Source organism: Lagopus muta, chromosome 7 (assembly GCF_023343835.1).
Source record: "Lagopus muta isolate bLagMut1 chromosome 7, bLagMut1 primary, whole genome shotgun sequence".
NCBI classification, from domain to species: domain Eukaryota; kingdom Metazoa; phylum Chordata; class Aves; order Galliformes; family Phasianidae; genus Lagopus; species Lagopus muta.
The window spans coordinates 30,683,050-30,702,632 of NC_064439.1; the positions used below are offsets into that span (position 1 = coordinate 30,683,050).

Here is a 19,583-nt window from a genome sequence, read left to right on the forward strand (position 1 = left end):
AGTTGGCTGCAGCCACGGCATAAATGGATCCAAAAGTTTTCTGTGTCAGCCCTTCTGGAATGTTTAATCTAATGCCCAAGAGCTGAGGAGGGAGAATGTGAAGGACCAGATCCTCAATGGCACAGCCACCATTTAGCTGTCAACCACCAGCCCTGGTGGTTTTGGATTCCTCTAACCACACACCCAATCCTCAGTGCCCCTGAAGTCTATTTACAACGTGTTCAGTAATTTTCACCAGCTGGCTCTTATTGAGAGTGTCACTCAATATTTATGTAACATTTTCATGTATCAAATAACACGGCAAAAAATCTCTGTCTTAACCAACTTCATTATTTTTAGGCTGATAAATTTTTGGTTTTAATTACTAGGCATTTGTTGTCAGCAGTTTTCCCCCTGAAGGTTCTAAAAAACCCCGTTGGGAAGCAGTGCTCAAACCTCCTTTCTCCCCATCAGGCTTTGGATCAGGCCAACCATGCTGAAACATGGTCTTTGAAGGTCACTTTTCACTTCAAGAATCAACAACCTGGAAACAAAGGAGTGCAATTAAAGCTAATGTTCCACATGGTTAAAAAAAAAATTGTGAATGACTTCGTAACCTGGCATTTCAATTGGGAATGGAGTTGATTTAATAACAACAAGAAAGCAACAATCACATGAGGACGCTGCAATCATATGATTTTTTTGCATAGTCAGACACAGCTCTAACTTTGATTTATGCTTCTCTCCTTTCTGCCAGATAATGAGGGCTTAGTCCCAGCAAGCCTGGCATCCCTAAGGCTACTGCCTTCACCCCTTTCCCTGGCTGACAGGAGGCTGCTGAAGCATGGAGCCTACATATGCAGGATGCACTTTGCTGTTCACACAGCCTGGGATCCTTCTCTTGGTGCTACTGGGAAGGCAGGAAAAAAGGACATCCAGCTCTCTTCTCCCTTTGTGCAGCTTCATAAACATAGGCCATGACTTAATGCTTCTGAAAGCCCCCCGAACATGGTGTGTTAGAGGACAGAGGGGTGCAGAGAAAATGTGAGAAAAAATGAAAGATACCAAGAACAAATTAAAAATAAAAATAATAAATTATCATAGTTGTAAATTTCCCTCTCATTGAGCAATCTCTTCATTTTGTTTACAGTACCTTGGCTTACAGACTTCCATCTGCTCTGCCCAAATAAAATATAGTTTAGTGTTGCCCAACTTGTTGATTTCTCATTAACTGGTGCCTCCCTTGCCAGTGCTCTACTTTGGGATCACTGAGACCACTCTTGAGGCCCATACTTGATTCCATGCCATAGCTCACCAAAGCTGCTGCTTTGCTGAAAACAAAAGAAACATCACCAGGCTGACAGAACTGCAAAATAGTTATTGCACTGCCTGCAGAAGACCACCTGTGTCTGGTGAAGCAAGCTGAAGCTGAATGTGAACCAGAAAGTGCAGTGTTTGCCAATGTTGCCCTTCTTCTCTTCAGGCACTGATTACATTTCACTATTAGGTTGGGCAGTAAAATCTATTTTTGCTTCATCCCTATTCATCACACACTACAGTGAAGTACTTGTTAGCGTGTAGATCAACTTGTGACCTAGATATTGACTGTCTATCACAACATAGTCTGTGATCATACCTCTAAGTGTCGTATCACACAACTGTGGTAGTAAGGTACGTGCATGTACCCACTAAGTGAACATTTAAATAATGTTTGCCTTCAGGATCAACTCTGATCAAGAGCCAAGTCCAGGGAAGTGCTAGAATCAGCCAGTTTTCATTTAGTTTATGGTTGCTGCTCAGCGTGTGGGAAGAGAAACATGTTAAAAGTAGAGACCAGTTCATCAAATGCAATGAGCTGTTGCAGTAACGCTAGCAAATCAGGCTAGGGTGAGAGTTAATTTGGATTTTTGGAAGTAAATAATCCTAATTTAAAAACAAATTAGGTATAAATATTGATCAGAGTGCAAAACCAATATGAAAATGCCTGCAAGGTAAATGGTGTGGCTCTAAACAGGTCTCACAGAAATCCCAGGGAATGCTGAAAGCAAAGGGAGTGAGTCATAAGCACATGAGCTGAAAGAAGCTGAAGACAAAATCATGCATCTCTGCTTAATTCCATCACATGATGAGTCCTGGGGCCCTTCATTTAATCGGAGGGCCGAGCAGTGGAGAAACTTCATTCCCACTTCTCAGTGGAGGCTGAAGGAGTTACTGCTCCGCCGTGCGCACCGGCCAACGCACAGCCTGGCACCATGTGCGGGGCTCACCGCCACGTCGCGCTCCTGCTCCTGGCCGAAGCGGTCCTGTGTGCTGCTGCCATGCGTGAGTGCCTGCCTCCCTCACCCCTTCCTCCCTCCTGTCCTGCGATGGTGCTGTAAAACCTATTTGCTCCCTGATGTGTAGTGATTGCTGAAGCTATACTGAGCTGCAGAAAAATGCCAAGAGCTGTTTGCTGTGCTCCACGGGTAAACAGCTGAGCCTTGGTTCATCTTCTCAAATTTCAAACAATATTTCTTTGGCTCAACTATAGCCAGAAAGGCAGAGGCAGGATGGATTTCTTGTAGTTTGCTTGGCTGGGTGAGGCTGCCAGAGCTCCAGGACACCAGGAGTCCAGGAATTAGACCCTCCAGCTGTGGTGGTCAGGCTTGGTCCTTGGCTTCTTCCCAGACTCCCAGCTTGATTTCCAGTCTTACTGACTCACTGAGCTCAGTGCTGGTAACCCAAAATGGGAACTGGGGGTCAAGTTCCAGAGTCTGCAAGAAGGAAACTGAAGGCCTTAGCAACTGAGGTCAGGCTGAGCATATCTCTAGCCTTATACCTGTATTTAATGGGTACTTTCCCAGACTCTGATGGTGTATAGCATCAGAACTTCCTCGGCCAGATGTAAAACCATTGCATTTAACAGGATTTCTCCCCCATCAGTTTGTGCACTCTAGTTCTGGTGGTAGCCCATGTATATTTTGAACCAGCAAGAAATGTCACAGCCAAACTGTGCCTAACTTGAAGAAATAAGTGTATTTTCTGTGCTTAGAACCTATCAACTGCTAGGTTCGTTTACTCTCCTTAGCTCCTGGACTTTCAGAAACAGTGAAAAAACGCTTCTTCCTCCATGCTGTTCACGATTCGGTTTTAACAGAATCACCTGTCACCCACTCTCTAGGCTATCTGCTTGTTCCTCATCTGGAAACAATTCCATCCTTTTGGCACCTTTCTCTGTATTTTTCACTTCTCTGATGCCCTGCTCATGCTGTAAAGATCAGAGCAGCATGCAGTATTCAAGACATGAACTAGCACGTGGGGAATTACACAGCGCTCCAACAATGTTTTCATCTTTGCTCTTTAACCTTTACCTATTTTTTCAACTATTCCTGAGCACCGTATTCAAAACTGTAAAGATACAAGATCTCATTTTCAAGTGGCAATAGTAGATTAGAAGCTCTCGTGCTGTACAAACAGTTCTGTATCAACCCAGTCAGCCTTGATCACCTGCTCTCCAGCTCCTTTGGCAAAACTTGAATGTATTTGCGAGGAATGCGCTCCTTTACGGCACATCATATTAATTTGCTGTTTCTGACAACTCTGTTCTTCACTGCTGTTTCTACCAGCTTGTCCAATTTGAGCATCACGCCTTTTATAATCCTCTAAATCTTCCCTGGAAATGTTTTAAGAACTGTCAGCACAGTTGCCAACTTTTGTTTCATGACCACTGAAGCAGCTTGGAGCAAGACGTTACACGTTATGGTGAACACTTCATTTATTTCACTCTTGAACAGCTTCCACACCTTTTGAGCCACCTGATCCAGACGGCTTTTTGATTTGATTTGCTCTATCTTTTTTCTTCACTTTGAGAGAGATTCTCCATCGCTGTGAAGAAAATTCTGGCACAGAAGTCTCTTAGGCTCTTCCATTGAGCATGAAAATGTCAGCGAGCATATTTTTATTTTTGTGCCACCACTTTATCTTCCCTAAATGTTGCTTTTTTGTATCTATACCCTCTATTCACCCTACCGACTTTCTGGCAGGCTTTCTACTACTTCTGTATTTAAAACAATTAATTAGTAAGTTTTACATTTTTGTAAGTTGTTTCTCAAGTTCTCTTTTGTCCCACTTTATTATGTTTCCACATGCAACGTTAGAAAGTTTACGTCATTTTCTCTCTTCTTAGCTTGGCCATAACATCAGCCTTCTTACGTTCTGCTTTTTAATTATGCCATCTTTTTATTGCTGTTCTAACGCTGACTTTCTCCCTTTCGTGGCTAACACACCAGCACAGGAAATGCTGAACTTGTCTTCTCTGTGTTTTTCACCAAAATGAGAACCAGAATGAGAAAGAAGAACGTCCACCAGAGTGTGATCTCTTCTCTTATGATCACCTCACCAAAACTGTTACAGTAATCATTTCCTTAGATTGTATTATTAGCCCATCTATTTTGAATTAAACTGCTCTAATTTCATGTTACGACCAACATCTGTGCTTGAGTGTTTTTCATTGTTACAGAAGAAATACATTAAAGCTTCCCATTCCTTTAATTCAGCAGTGGAAAATCTTCAGTTCCATGTGTTAGCTGAACTAGTGGTGAAGCATTTTCTCATCTTAAAAATGTCTTTGTCTTGTCCTGAAGCTCTTGTGAAATGTTTTATATTTGATTGAAATAAACAAAGCACAACGGGGAGGCACAGAAATGCCTCAGGAGCTCGTGATCTAGAAGCAGTGACCACAGCTATTACTAAAGCTGGACAGGAAAAATGACTTCTGAATTCAAAGATGGCAATTCAAAATGAAAAGCATTTATAAAATTAGAACTTTTCCAGCTCATTTTGATGAACTGAATATTTGGGGAAAAAATGACTGAAATGTTTTGATTGGGCAAAATCAAAACATTTTTATTCATCACACAATTTTTAGATAAAGTCAAAGAGAATGGAAAAAAAAGGATAAAATTCATAACCACTTACTTTCAAATAAGATGACATTAATTTCTTGACATAACATGTGATTAAGCACAAAAAGCTTTTGTGAAATATTTTTATGGTTTTTATAGCTTCTAATCTGCTTTTCTTTTCCTGGGGGACAATATTACCCAACTCTGACAAAGAGTCAACATAATACAGCATGTGATACAAGCCAAGAGGAAATACAGGTCATGATGTTCTTCTCTGCTCACATCAAAATATCTTGAATCTTCAGGGAAGTCTTGATTCAAGATATTTAAGTGAGATTGCAAGGAGTTCCTGTAGGGCAAAAATGTATAGGAGAATATGTCTCATAACATCTGTAGACTGTTCCTTGTACCTTTTAGTCCTGAAGCCTCAGGAGACCAGGGAGAAATCTGCTTGCTTTGAGGTGACCACTGACATGGGACTGGCCAAGGGATGCCCTCCCAGACCAGCAGCCATCTCACTGGACGATAAAACATCAAGAGAGAAGCAGCTCCTGCCTGTTCTGTGGTGCTGTCCTTCTGGCTCTTCCCTGCAGTAAAATCAGGAGTCACAAGACCAGGCTTAAATTGTCTACACCTGCTCTGCAACTTTTCCAAAACCAGGACAAACTCCAACACGACTGGTTTTGGTACAGCCCACATAGCCATTCCTGCCCTTCTTACAGGTCCCTGCATCTTCCCTGAAATCATCCAGCTCTTTCTTGCACCCGTGTATAAATCTCAAAAGCATCCAGTATCTACAAACTTTAAAATAAAGAAGAAATCCTGACTCCCTTGATGTTAGGACAGAATGGCACACCCAGCAGTTACCTGATTAAGATGACAGAGTTGTTCAAAGCCTCCAGGCTTTCATGGAACTCTGCATATGAGTCTACTTATGAACATATTTTTATGGTATCCTACAGTGTTTGACATGTTCCTACATGTTACTTGAAAATTTATTTTGCTTTGCATTACGTGAGTGCTTTATAATAGAGAGGGATCCTCGAAGGCCTGGGAAAAGTCTGAGTCCCTCATTTGTAGTAATATGAGAAGAAAGAGGTTATTAACATTATTTAATCTGAGTCATTTGAAAGTAATAGGCATGAAGCTGATGTTTTTGCTGTTACACTGTAAATACATTGAATTTACTATTCAGCTCTTCATTTCCTTTTCTGCAAACACCAGCTTCTGTTACACTTGGCTCCAGCCCTCTCACACAAACTAGCAGCCACTCCACCAAAGAAGCATCAATGGGTCAAAATTCATTTCCAGCACAACTTCCATTAGAGCACAGCTCAGACACGATGTATGTTGCCTGTTCCCTTCAAGGCAGAGGTTTGTCACCGGTCCAGCATAAGGCATGCAGCAGTCAGGCAACCTCTTTATAACTGTCCTAACTGTTGTGTGCTTATGTTCACTCATAAGAACTATGGCTCTGATATGGTCAAAATGTTGTAAAACACTGTTTTCTTTCTCTGGAAAGCCTGCAATAGAGCAAGTGGAAAAATATCAGTCTATCAGAGATGGAATTGCTGATTATAGCTGATTAAAGTGTCTAGGGCTGCAGTGATAAAGTTCTGTAACTTTCCTCTGATGAAGAGGACCAGAATACAGTCATAACAGGAAGGCAGTTCAGCACAGGCGTGGTGCTTTTATAGGGTGGGAAGGAGGACACCAGCCCACTGCACGTTTCCTTTTCTATCCAGGGTTTCAAGATGTGTTGAGCAATGGAAGAGCTTCTCCTGTCATGCACAATAAGATACAAGGCTGGTCTAGTGATCAAAACAAATGGAACGAAAAACTTTATCCTTTCTGGGAAGACAACGACCCTCGGTGGAAGGACTGCTGGAAAGGTAATCATACACACACAATTCAAAGACACAGAGAAAATTGGCCAGAAAATCCTCCTCACTGGAGCTGCAGCACTTTTTCACAGGTGCAATATTCTCAGCTGCTGCAAACACTGCAAAGTAGGGATGATCTGCTCTGATACCATTAGCAGCATGTTGTCTGAAGAACAGAATAATGAGCTGTTCCAGTTACTGCTTTCCCATACCTCACAGCCTCAGATGTGAATACTTAGCATGACATAGTGATGGCCAGGGATGGGATAATGCTTTGTTTGAAACATGCCCTACAGGACGTGGAGCTTCAATTTCTACCTCAGTTGGGTGCTGCAGGCTTCAATTTAACAACTTCTGTGAAAAGCCTGTTCACTGTCTCCTGGGCTGAGCCAAGTTCTAAATACAGGGGAGAAATACAAATGTTCTCCTTTGGGATATATCAACCTCATAGCTAAAAAATCTCTTGTAGCTCTAGAAAGGGAATGAATGACAGATCAGTATGTTGGGGGTATCCCTATGTTCTAAACTAGGGCTTTGATGAGAACTCAAGTGATTTAGGAGTACAAATCCCCTTGGATATAAAGGAGCAACCAAGCAAATGCTTACAAGGTAAACAGTGCATGGTTGAAGGTAGCTGCTGCACTGATAAACACAGTGAAGACCAGTTTGGGTTTTTACAGGAGGAAAGGTGACAACCAAACTGGTGACTGACAGCCCAGCACTGGTGGGATCCAATGTGACCTTTGTTGTGACCCTGCAGTTTCCCAAGTGCCAGAAAGAAGATCAGGATGGCAACATTATATACCACAGAAACTGCACCCCGGGTAAGTAGTGGCAATCTCCATGCTGGTGTGAAAGTGCAAATGGTTGAAACCATTAGAAATACACCCCATGAACAGTGGTCATGTTGCTCTTAACTGGTAACTACACCAGAGTCTAACCTGTCATACTATTTTCTTTCTTCACATTGCTGCAATGCTTTTAACATTCTGCATCTCCTACAAATAATGATCGGTTAATTTAAGGAGATTCGTCTTCACTATAAAACTGGCTTCCCAAATATTTCAATTGGCTTTAATTTGGCTTCATAACAAAACTGCTGCTGCTTTTCAGCTCAGTCACAATGTTGCAGTCCCTGGCTGAGTGCAGGTTCAATTGATCACTCAGTCACGCTGCTTTCCTCAAAATTTATAAAGCTGCTGGTTTATAAAATTGACCTTTTTTTCAGTTTGGGATTGTAGAACTCACTAACAAACTAACTCTCAAGAAAGAATAAATCTCACATTCCCACATTTTAAGTATTTAAAAAAAAAAAAAAAAAAAAAAAAAGGAGCAGAAAAGCAAATAATTTAAAATCAAGCAATCACTTGATAGGATAACCATCTTTGTATCTTATTCACATGTTTCATGGGGGAAAAATATGCAACAACTTCAATGTTTGAAGCTGCCAGATCTGGAGTGAAAGAGGCTGTTGTACATTTCTTCCTGTGAACTCATAAATCTTCAGCACATCTTTTAATGATGAAAGTAATTTTCATTTCAAGGCATAAAAACTTTTTTTTGTTTTCTTCAGCCTAGATTCTACTTTTTCACTGTCTAATATTTTGTTAGCTGCTGATATCCATTCTCTACTTAATGCTCATTGTGTTGGTTGGGAAAGGAACCTATATTTTATTATTCAAAAAGGAAAGGAAATTCAGCTCTAAGTTATTTAAAGAGAACTTTTCTGACAAAACTTAAAGTCATTTCTTCACAGTGTTTCCATGGCTGAAGTTTCTACTTAAAATTTTAAATTCTGCTTGCCAAATATTGGGGAAACTTCACTGGCTCCAGCAAAACACTACAATGCCATGTAGTTGTGAGCAAATTTTGGAGAAGTAACTTTAAATCATGTCTGGCTCAAATAAAAAATTGTAAGCCAGAAAAATTTGGTGTCTGTATTAAAAACAAGCAAACAACAAGAGAAAAACCCACATATGTGGAAAAACTGAATGTCAGCCGAAAAATAAGCCAATGTACCCTGTTGTTTAAGGCCAGTGACTTTGTCATAACCTGGGGTGTCTGCCTCCCGTTTCCTCACTTGCTGTGAAATTCTCACTTGACCAGGAATGTGTCCTGTTTCTACACTTAGATTCTCCAGCCCAGGATCAGTACGTCTACAACTGGACTGAATGGATTAACAACTGCAGCTGGGAAAACTGCACAAGCAACCACAGCCATAATATATTCCCAGATGGAAGACCCTTCCCTCATTATCCTGGCTGGAGGAGAAGGAACTTTGTCTATCTGTTCCATACATTTGGTTAGTACTGCAATGTACTCAGTTTGGTTAATGCTGCAAAGCTTATATTCACTCATTTTTTCTAGTATCTTTCATTAAAAGTCCTTGAAAAGGATTCCACACTTCTTGAATGGGGACCCCGAATTCGTTGCCCATTTTTTCAAAGAGGCCACCAGGTGTTCTATTAATCTGCCAGATTTGGAAATTGTGTATTACCAGGAGATCTTTTTTAAGTCTGCATTCACAGAACTACCAGTGAAGAAAATTAATTTCCTTTCAGTGGTACTCAATACAATTTTCCAGGAAAACACAGGGTCTGAGGTCAGTCAGATGACCTGCTGGCCAGTCGCTGCCTCTTCAGATTCTCAGATTTTATAGAGAGCACAAAGCTGCGTATGTTCACATCAGTTTAATGGCACAGCAATTCTTAACTCTGGGGAGAAGGCAAAAACTGTCATTGACCATGTAGTACTGTTCTATTCACAGATGCTGATTTTCAGTATTTCCAGCTGTGAGTATGTAATGCTCGGGCTGTTTCTGGCACAGGCTACATACTAAATCTTAGAATCCTAATTTAGCTTGAGAAAATCAGTACTGTCATCAACATTAGCATGAATAATAATAATATTGTCCCTAATTTTACATAAAGGTGATATTATTTACCTACCTCAATCAGCTGGAAGACAAATAAACAAACGTATATGAAGGGCTATGGGGTATGAAGCATTATATCTTCTTGCTACATTGAAGGTAAACTTAAAATGCCTAAAAGGTAACGCCATCCACTACATAATCCTAATTACTCAACATAATGTAATTTCTTTGCAAAGAAGTAAGTGCCTTGGCAAATGCAGTCTTCCTTAAATCAGTGAAATGTGGGACACCTTTCTGACACCTTTGGGAAAAAAAAAATAAAAATGGGAGTAAATGCATTGTAAAAGTGCTCCCCAAACACCTGCCAGACAACTGAAGGACAAGTCTGAACTGCACATTTTGATTAGGCAACCCAAGAGTCACAAAGATACAGGTTCTGTAACAATAATTTCTTGTAGCTAGACCCAAAGGAAAATATGTGACAAGTTCATGTTCTGTTTCAGGTCAGTACTATCAAACGATTGGACGATCTTCAGTAATTTTTTCAGTCAACACTGCAAATATCACTCTTGGCAAACACACCATGGCAGTATCCATTTACAGGAGAGGGCACTCAACATACGTTCCCATTGCAAGAGCAAGTACCACTTATGTTGTAACAGGTGAGTGTGCTGAAACAAACTGCAACAAAACACTGGGAGCATTTGTTGTTTCGCTGTTAAAAGAAAGAATTCACCACAAACATAATCTGGCATGCAAAGAATGCATAGCCTGAGAAAGGTTTTTAATACAAATGTGATATCTCTAGCAAATTCCCTAGAATAATGTAATTAATCTCTGTAACTATCTCAGTTGTGACATCTCTACTTGATGTGATTTACTGGAGGAAATGCAATTTTCCACTGATGCCTGTGATTCCTTATTTGTCCCCATACCTCTCTGGATAACTGTTTGCCACTGACTTGGAAGATCAGTAAATCAAATTAAACTAGAAACCCACGTTAGAGATACTAATGTCTCACATTCTGACTCTTGTTCAGGAGCTCTGGAGCTGTTTGTTGTTTGGAGGCAGATACGTGCACTTTACTTACTTTCTTTCTTTCTTTTTTTTTTCTGGCAGACAAAATTCCACTGTCTGTGAGCTTGTCCCAAAAACATGACCGTAACATCTCAGACTCCATTTTTATCAAAGACTCACCAATCACATTTGATGTGAAAATCCATGATCCCAGCCACTACCTTAATAATTCCGCCATCTCCTACAAGTGGAGTTTTGGAGATGGAAGTGGCTTATTTGTAGAAAGCAGTGCCATCACATCTCACACCTTTGCTCTGCAAGGAAACTTCACTCTCAATTTAACTGTTCAAGCTATTATACCCGTGCCTTGCAAGCCAGTAACACCCACTCCATCATTGCCCACCCCAGCAGGTAAGAGTTTATCTATCAGTAGTGAGGATCTATACTAAATCTCTAAATCATTAAGTACATGTATTTAGAACTTTCGGTTTATCAAAAAAGTTCTGTGAAGTCTGCAAGCTTCACAAACTGGCTTAGAGACAGAATCAATACACACACAGACATCATACACACATATCCAAAAAACTAATTTCCATTTCTCACCACAATGACTTAAAGGGGTCTTCACATAGACCCAAGCATATATACATCTATTTTCATATCCTCCACTACACCAGATCGAGTGGTTGTGGTCTTGCCCACTCAAGAGACATCTTTTGAGGTAAGACGTAAATTTTAAGTGAGGAAGAAGTATTTCAGAGCCAGTTCCTTTCTGGTTTGCATTAATCTCCACCCAAAATTAAATGAGATTGGATTGAACTAGAAAAACATTTACACATATTTCAAAATATGGGATTTCCACATTGCATTAAGCCAAGAATGGCTTTTTCACTTTAAATTTATGCACAACTGTATTTCAGAATAATCTTCATGACGGTCAGCATTTTTTTAACATATCAAAGGATTTTAAAGTTTGCAAAAGGCCTGCAGTTTCAGCCTGGGTAACTATATAACACTACCAGTGTCAAATTGTAAATCTGGCTATATTTTTCAAATTTCACATTTTTATGTGGTTTTAATGAAATATGAAGTGAGAATTAAAAAGCAAAGAAAAGAGAATTTTCACTACTTCCTTATTAGCTCTAATATAGAACAATAGAAAAATACTTGCTTTCTAAGAGAGCTTTTGTTGGCATTTGGAATATAATTGATGTGGGAATTTTAAAGCTCAATTATACCCAATCTTGCAGTCTCACTTTTATTTCACACAGACAGAGGACTGGCAGAGTTTACTCAGGCCACTGTAGGGTTCTACAGAGCAGCTTCCCACATGTGCTTTCTTTCAGAGTGATCCCACAAAGATAAATGTATTACTGCATAGCTGCAAAGCAAAACAACCAGTGACATGTGTAATTAATACTATCGAGAGAGATAGTCATGCTCGGAATACTTCTACACTCATTCTAAAGATGTGTATCTATGTTTCTTTCCTCAAACCAACAGTAACGACAGAAGCATTTTCTAATTCAGACCCTTCTGTCCCCAATGAAACAACAGAAGACAATCCTGATGGAGGCTGCCACATTTACAGATATGGATACTACACAGCTGGTATCGCCATTGTAGGTAATGATGTGAGCCAATAGCTGGAGCAGAATGAGGCTAATGTACTACACATATGGCAAAGATAATGTTTGTTTAGTCATAGTTTTATCAGATATGTGAGTCCCACAGTCAAGATCCTTCTCTTGGACACAGCTGGCATTTTCAAAGATTAATGCACACATAGTTAACCAGCCTACTTCGGTTTCTTTAGATGCTGACAGGTCAGCCTGTAGTGAAGATTATGGTACTTTGGTTTCAGACAAGTCTTGATCTTCTTTTGTCTGGACACCTGCTGATGGTTGTCCCCATGCTACACATGGGTTTCCAGGCACTTGGGCTGGGAGAAAGCTGGTGGGGATACAAGCTCTATAATTCTTTTCTGTTCTGAAACCCACCGACCAGCGGGATCACATAAGGTTGTGCTAACCTTGGCATGTACGGAAGTGTGGCTACTGGGAGGTGGAAGTGATTCTGTGAAAGAAATAACTAACTATACAAGAAAAATAAAGCGAAGCAGAAAGCCATGGTCTCATAGGGAAAGTACTGGAATATTTCTCAGCTTTCAAACCCTTCAAAAGGAGCACAAAGGGAGGAAAGTTATGGCAAACAAGACCTGACCTGAGCATCAGCCAAACACTTGAGGTTCTGTACACACAAGCTTGTCATGTGTCCTACTGTTGACATCTGTTTCCTCTCCCAGAGGGAATCCTTGAGGTAAATATTATTCGGATGACAAGCATCCAGTTGACAGAAAGTGAAGCTGAAAATCCACTGGTTGACTTTGTTGTTACCTGCCAAGGGAGGTAAGTATGTAAATGAAATTGTCAATCATCTTCCCTCTTTAAAAATAATGCTGGAAATTTAAATCTTTTTTATCTATTTTATCTTTAAAAATAGTGCTGGAACACTGTCTGCGCTTACACGCAGCAGAATGAACAAAAGTTGGGAACACCACAGTGTTTCTATTTCTTGACTGGAACTAAAGATAATGAAAGTCTCATTTGTAAATTATGTCAATAGAAGCTACTGCCAGGCTCGTAGGATACAGAACAAATGGCAGGCTGAACTAAAAGTAAGAGAACTAGCTACTGTGGAGAAGCAATTCTATATTTTCCTGGCAAAGACAGGATTTTAGCACTCAATGTGAAATTGGAAGCAGCCTACTGAAGTTGGAAGGAAAAAGTCTCTTTTCAGTCTCTTTTTTGACATTTAGAGTAAATGGGTGTGTCTAAGCAGTTTCTTAGAGAGAAAATGTTGCACTAACTTTCCTAGCTCCTGGAAGGGGATCAGTTGAGAGGCATGAGAACTACAAAAATTGTCTTGGCAACACAACTGGAAAACAATTTGCCTTTCTTAAGTTAGTGTTCAGATTTTTCAGCACACGACATTACACATAAGAATCCGTATTCTTTTCATAATTATGTGTATTAAAGGCAACAAACTTCATAAGTCAATCTGTGGCAGGTTTTTCCTGCGATCACCACAAAATATTATATGCATAAAATATAGATAATATAGATAATATATAGTTGCCATCTTCATAATCACGACGGTATCACTGATAAGCAAACAAACATCACTATAAATCTGGGGCAGCAGTGCAAGGTGTCCATAAGTGGGGCTAACAGGATTCCACAACGCAACATATTCTCTCTTCCCACCCCAGTCTCCCTACAGATGTCTGTACAGCAGTTTCTGACCCCACGTGCCAGGTGTCTCAGGGCATGGTATGTGACCCCGTCGTCATCACTGAAGAATGCTTACTCACCATTAGGAGAGCTTTTGATGAACCTGGAACGTACTGTATAAACATCACCTTGGGTGATGACACGAGTCAAGCCCTTGCCAGTGCACTTATTTCTGTAAATGAAGGTGAGTCTGTTCAGAGCAGATGCGGGTGGTCTGTGAGCAGTTTCTCCCTGTGGTCATTTATCTGCTGAGAAGGGAACACAAGAGAAACATGGGAGTTTTAGTGTGCCTGGAGGCCTCAGCCATCTTGTGGGAAAGGTCATACAGCGATAAAAGACATTTGCTTCCCTATGAAAATTTAAAATGTTAGAACTTGGTTTGATTTATGCGTACAACCTACAGAGTACAGCAATCATACAAACCCATCAGTAACACAAAACATGAAATGTTCTTTAGCTGTAGGTTATTTTTGCTACTCTGTTGGGCAGAAAAGTAGGTAAGGGACATGTCATTCATCCTACTGCACACATGGATACATAGAAGACAGTAAGGAAGGATTTGGCTCATTTGAAAGAGAACCAAAGCCTACAGCTGGGCAGGCTGCCCTGTGCCCTCTTTGTAGCTCATTGATCTTAACTGAGTTTCTATTTCTACACAAGATGAACCAGGCTCTGGAAAGGCCTGAGTCATTCACTGATGACAAAGCGTGCCCTGGGTGACTGTTTTCAGAATAGGTTTACCTTGGTCAGATGAGTATCACTGTATCTCACTCACAGTTATTCAAGCAGTCTTTGACAGAAACAGGTATTAACTTGGCCTCACTAAGGACCCTAAACAATAAAGCTGTCTCTCTGCTCCCAACCCATTCCCCTCCTGACCTCTCACTGAACATCCTAGTGACTCTTCTGATTTATTTAATTGGCATCAGCCAAGAAACTGACCCTTTGAAGTCACTTGCCACAGTATTTTGGCTGCTCTTATTCTATCTAGCTGTAAAATTAGCTGTGCCTAAATCACTTATGGTGACTAAGACACAATGTCTGACCTAATTGTATTTCAGCTCCAAAAGACAGGAAAAAAAAATGAAGTAGGATTTTACAAAAGTGTATTCACAGCAGCTAAATTTAGCCTAACAAGACTGTGTCCCCAGGTTTCCTCCTGAAGGAAAAGCTAATTTGTAGTCTGGGGCTTTACGCTATAATCATTTCGGAAATAGAATCTAAGAGAGGCTGCTGCTACGAATCACCTTCTGGAGGAGCTCACCTAAAATGTGCGAACATTTCCCACGTGCCATGATTTTGCACAAATTTCAAGGGAAAATCCCATTTGGTACCCGAGCACACGTAAACATTTGACCTTTGAAGTTTGGCAGGACTGTATCTGGGTTTGTAGGCAAGCAGCTTTTAACCTGTTCAAACTGCTGTTGAATGAATTGCAGTCCTACAATTTAGACCTGTCCCATCAGTTTGCTTTGCAAGCTAGTCCAGGGACCTGCCTTATTAATGAAACAGTGCAAGTTCCTGCACTCTCAGAAAAATTATCATGTGAACAAACAGTGAAGTCAAGCCTCCACAGGTATTTTATCAACAAACTGAAAAATGCATGAGGCACATACACCAAGTAAATGATTTAATGTCATGATTTTTCACAGATATCAATTATAAATCAACACACTGGAAAGTAAGTCAACATGCACCTCTAGGTTACTTCACTGTATAAAAACTGTGGTAAATACGAGTAATAATGTGTCTCAGTATTCTCAGTGAATGGGTTGAAGTCCTTCCAATGGTCTGGAAAATTAAGATATGTAACACATTAAAAAAAATTGTAACAATGCACCTTCTTCTATCACATACAATGGAATTTGGAATAGAGTGAAATTGTAGTGACAAGCCAGAAGATAGAGCTCAATGACGATCAGAGCTCAGAATTAATTTCCCAGGATAAGAATGTTAAACAGCAGAGCTCTCAGCTCTTCAATAAAGCAAACAAGGCTGGGTCCATTAGGCTCTCAGCCAAACTTTGCCATCTTAATATGTGGAGCTGAAACAAACAGCACTTAAGAAAGTCTATTTTTATTCTCTTTTCCTTACCTTGTGGCTATTAGTTGATAGGCTAAAGTTGATTCCTACATTATAGCTTATAAAGAAACAACATTTCATACTTCAGTGTAAATGGTCCCCTAACTTTGCAATCGGTGGGGAGCCAATCAGCTCCACCTCATGGGATGCCACCACGGGTCCCTCAGTGGCTGGAGGAGCCACAGCGTGTCTCTGGAGCAATCCACATGCGAAACCAGCAGAGCCAGCCCACTGTGTGCTGGCACTCAGAAGTAAGCCTATCAGGCTGTGAAAGTACCATCTCTTGCCTAAGTCTCTGACTTCCAACGCTTAGCTTGCATTCCAGTGTAATACAGCCATTAAAACAGTCAGATAAAAATTATATTTTCTTGAGAAAACCGATTTAACTGTTAAAACAAGGCTAATTTTTAATCCAACTGCTTTCTGAACTCTAGGATCATCCTCAGGGACAACAAAAGGTGTCTTCATCTTCCTTGGTTTGTTGGCAGTGTTTGGTGCCATTGGGGCTTTCGTCCTTTACAAGTAAGTTGCTAAGACTAAAAACAGTTCAAGGAACTGACAAAAATATTAGCTAAACTAGCACAACCCACAACTTAAATTTGTGCTAGCTGTATTTTTGTTTCTTTTTTATTGTTATTCACAAGTGTTCTAGCAAACACTCAAGAATATGAGATTACTGACTTAACCCATAAAGCCATCAGAAAATTTGTGAATATTTGAATTTAATAGACAATTACATTTGGTGTTCATATGCATAAACAGTAATAAAAGGCCTGGGAACAGCATGTAAGGAAACTCAAACTGCATAATGTGATTTAGTATTCAGTAGAACTTAACAAATAGAAATTTTATGTAGCTTTAAAACTCTTAACAGTAGTGATCAAGAATTACTCATCAAAATATATCAAATAACTGACAGATTCTCTGGTAAAAGGGTACTGGGCATGCAGAAAGTGGTTAAAAGAAACATAGTTGTGTATTATTACCTTCGATGTTTCTGAAACTTCAAGACTGCACTGAGACTCCCGAGTTAAGAGTATGCTCAGCCTTTGCGGGCAGTGGTGAGGACGAAACACAGAGCAACAATACTCCTCTAAGCAACAGAGCCTTCTCATTAACCAGGCCTTAGTCACAACTAATTAACTACAGCAGTCAATCATTATTGTTTTAATAGAAGGGGGAAGGAATTATGTTATGAACATATGATCAATTCTCCTCTGCCCTGGGCCACATGCTAAATGTGGACCTTTGTGTTCAAATGTCATTCTGCAACTAACTGCACATGTTCTTTGCAGGAGATACAAACAATACAAACCTATTGAGAGAAGTGCAGGACAAGCAGAGAACCAGGAGGGACTGAGTGCTTATGTCAGCAGCTTCAAAGCCTTTTTCTTCCCTAAGAGTACCGAGAGAAATCCTCTGTTGAAAAGCAAACCAGGCATTGTTTAAACCTTTAGCCTAACATTGACTTAGATTATGTATAAGACTGTATCATGATTTGTTGTTGTTGCTATAAAAAGAAATGGGTAAGATAAAAACACATCTAGATTGATTGGTAGCTCTGGGGGGCTTGGTGCAATTAGAAATACCAAAATAGTCCTTCTTAGAAAACAAAGGTAGTTTTGTGCACTTGCTGTTCTTGCTTGTGATCTAGGATATGCTTTTCTAAATAACTAACCCTCATGCCTAGCGTTTTCTCACTTTTGGGTTAACTAGATATAAAATTAATCAGATCTAAAACCTGCAGGGGAAAAAATATGATGTAAACAAGCGAAAACCAAAAATGCATAAATACTTAGTCTTCAATAGACAGTCCAGTATAGCTGCTTATCACCTTAAAGAAGATTCAGGTCAGAAACAGGAGGCAGACACTGGCTACAACTGTGGAAAGAAACTGCCATGCTATACTCCCAGGCACTGGCACCTAGCTGCTCATGTTGGTTCACTGTTGGTCCTAGCACAGGCTTGCCCTGTACCTACCAGCTCCCCACCAAGCAAATCCCAGCCTCTGGGAACCTCCACAGGCACTGCTGCTCACATGCAGTTTGGCAGCCACCCTGCTTTGCATGGCAATGGCATTCAGAAGTGTGCAGGCAGACAAGGCTGGACAAAGCAGCTCACTGCTGTGGACATAGCTACTAGTGTACAAGACTCACTATACCCTGGACCACAGACCCCAAGCAACGATAACAAGGCCCACCTGCTTGGTTTTTCCTGTCAAAACTTGTTTTTAAAGAAATTCTAATTTCTCCATTCTCTCTCTTCGACCACTTTCTCAAGTGAAAACCCCAATCTACATAAGGCACCATGCTTCAGTTATTGCTTTTGCGTCACTCAGCTTGTGCTGGGCATGTAACTCTACACAGTTCATTTCTGAACACTGAATTCTTTGAAGATCTATATTTCAATACATTTAGCTTATTTAATGTATCTTACAATTAGCCTGACACATATTGTTCTCCATTCCTGAGGCAACGAAGAAGCACAGATGTATTTTCCTGACATCTTGGCAGGCCTGCTCACCATTTGCAATCTGAACACAGCCTTCACTATCACGTCCACACTGTGCACAGACATCACTTGTGGATATATGGATTATGACACACCTGTGAGGTTAGGTCTAAAGCTATAAAAATTCAGTAGCCTTTTATTTTGTTTCCATTTGCAGGAGATTCCATTTGCATTCCATTCCATTTTATATTTGTTTCCATTCTCCAATGAATTGTACTTCTTTTGTAGCCATTTCAGATATATGATTAGAAGTACCAGGTCTGGTTTTGTTATGTCTTCCTTATGGATAGCAAACACCCATCTAACCATAACTGGGCAAACAATTCCTTGACTTAAACAGAAACTACTTTTCCTGTGAAATGTGCTGTCTGAACATTACAAGGCCTGTCATCGCCTGAAGCTGACTTGCTGCCCTGGCTTGGGGCAGGACAGGGCTTCCACCAACACTTCACCATGATGACCTGCTATGAGGCAGGGAGAGATGAGCTCTGTCACAGGGTCAGGAGTAACGCGGGCTGCCAGTGACCCAAGCTACATGCAGAAAGCAGCTTGTTTGGAGAACATTTTAGGCGCTGCCTGTCTTCTCAGGCTTTTGCACCGAAATGAGCTTTCAGGCACACTTCAGTAACTTTTTTAAAATCTTTCACCCAAGAGTACGACACTGCGTGCGCTATCTTTTTTACATATCATGTCACTTTAATCATCTGATTTTGCCTTTTCAACTGCAACTTCCATTTTGTACACCTTTCGTCTTATACAATGGAATCTAGCGGCTGTATTGACAAATAAACCATCCAACGATTGTCAAGTGCACTCTCCATTTGTCTTGCAACGAGTCAAACAGGCAGCTTGGCGAGCTGAGTACTGACCAAATCAGTGCCTACCTGCAGAAAACACAGGTGGACCTGCCTTAGCCTTGGTGCCTTTGTGCAAGCCAGATGCTCAGCTCAAGCCGGCCCTCACAGCGGGGCACGCAGCCCGCACGAAGCAGCACCGAGCCGTCCGGCAGCCATTACAGCACGGCCTCCACACCCCGCCTCACCAACAAGGGCCTCCACG

The 19,583-nt window shown here is 40.7% G+C and overlaps 1 protein-coding gene and 1 long non-coding RNA gene across 4 annotated transcripts; one reads left to right on the forward strand and one right to left on the reverse strand.

The window, feature by feature from the left end:
• Positions 1-423: 423 nt before the first annotated feature.
• Positions 424-19,554, reverse strand: LOC125696152 (uncharacterized). Of its 3 annotated transcripts, none has more exons than XR_007378203.1 (5): positions 19,409-19,554; positions 17,329-17,432; positions 14,012-14,179; positions 12,862-13,034; positions 424-523 (listed from the first exon to the last, which is right to left on the reverse strand). It is a non-coding gene; the product is annotated as an uncharacterized LOC125696152 (long non-coding RNA). The 3 variants fall into 3 exon arrangements; XR_007378201.1 differs by lacking the exon at positions 424-523 and adding an exon at positions 2,286-5,449; XR_007378202.1 differs by lacking the exons at positions 424-523; positions 17,329-17,432 and adding an exon at positions 2,286-5,449.
• GPNMB (glycoprotein nmb) lies at positions 2,232-19,257 on the forward strand. The gene is made up of 11 exons (XM_048951447.1): positions 2,232-2,301; positions 6,608-6,754; positions 7,426-7,569; positions 8,877-9,047; positions 10,124-10,282; positions 10,741-11,049; positions 12,142-12,264; positions 12,944-13,046; positions 13,910-14,115; positions 16,448-16,535; positions 17,309-19,257. Exons 1-11 carry the CDS (start codon positions 2,232-2,234, stop codon positions 17,460-17,462), a joined length of 1,674 nt encoding a protein of 557 aa, XP_048807404.1. The 3' UTR covers positions 17,463-19,257.
• Positions 19,555-19,583: the final 29 nt, after the last annotated feature.

Excerpts from the sequence above, each read along its gene's own strand:
- GPNMB (XM_048951447.1), top strand. The coding sequence starts at position 2,232 with ATGTGCGGGGCTCACCGCCACGTCGCGCTCCTGCTCCTGGCCGAAGCG. Across the intron at positions 2,302-6,607 it reads CCTGTGTGCTGCTGCCATGC|GGTTTCAAGATGTGTTGAGC; the intron begins GTGAGTGCCTGC and ends TTTTCTATCCAG. Across the intron at positions 14,116-16,447 it reads ACTTATTTCTGTAAATGAAG|GATCATCCTCAGGGACAACA; the intron begins GTGAGTCTGTTC and ends TCTGAACTCTAG.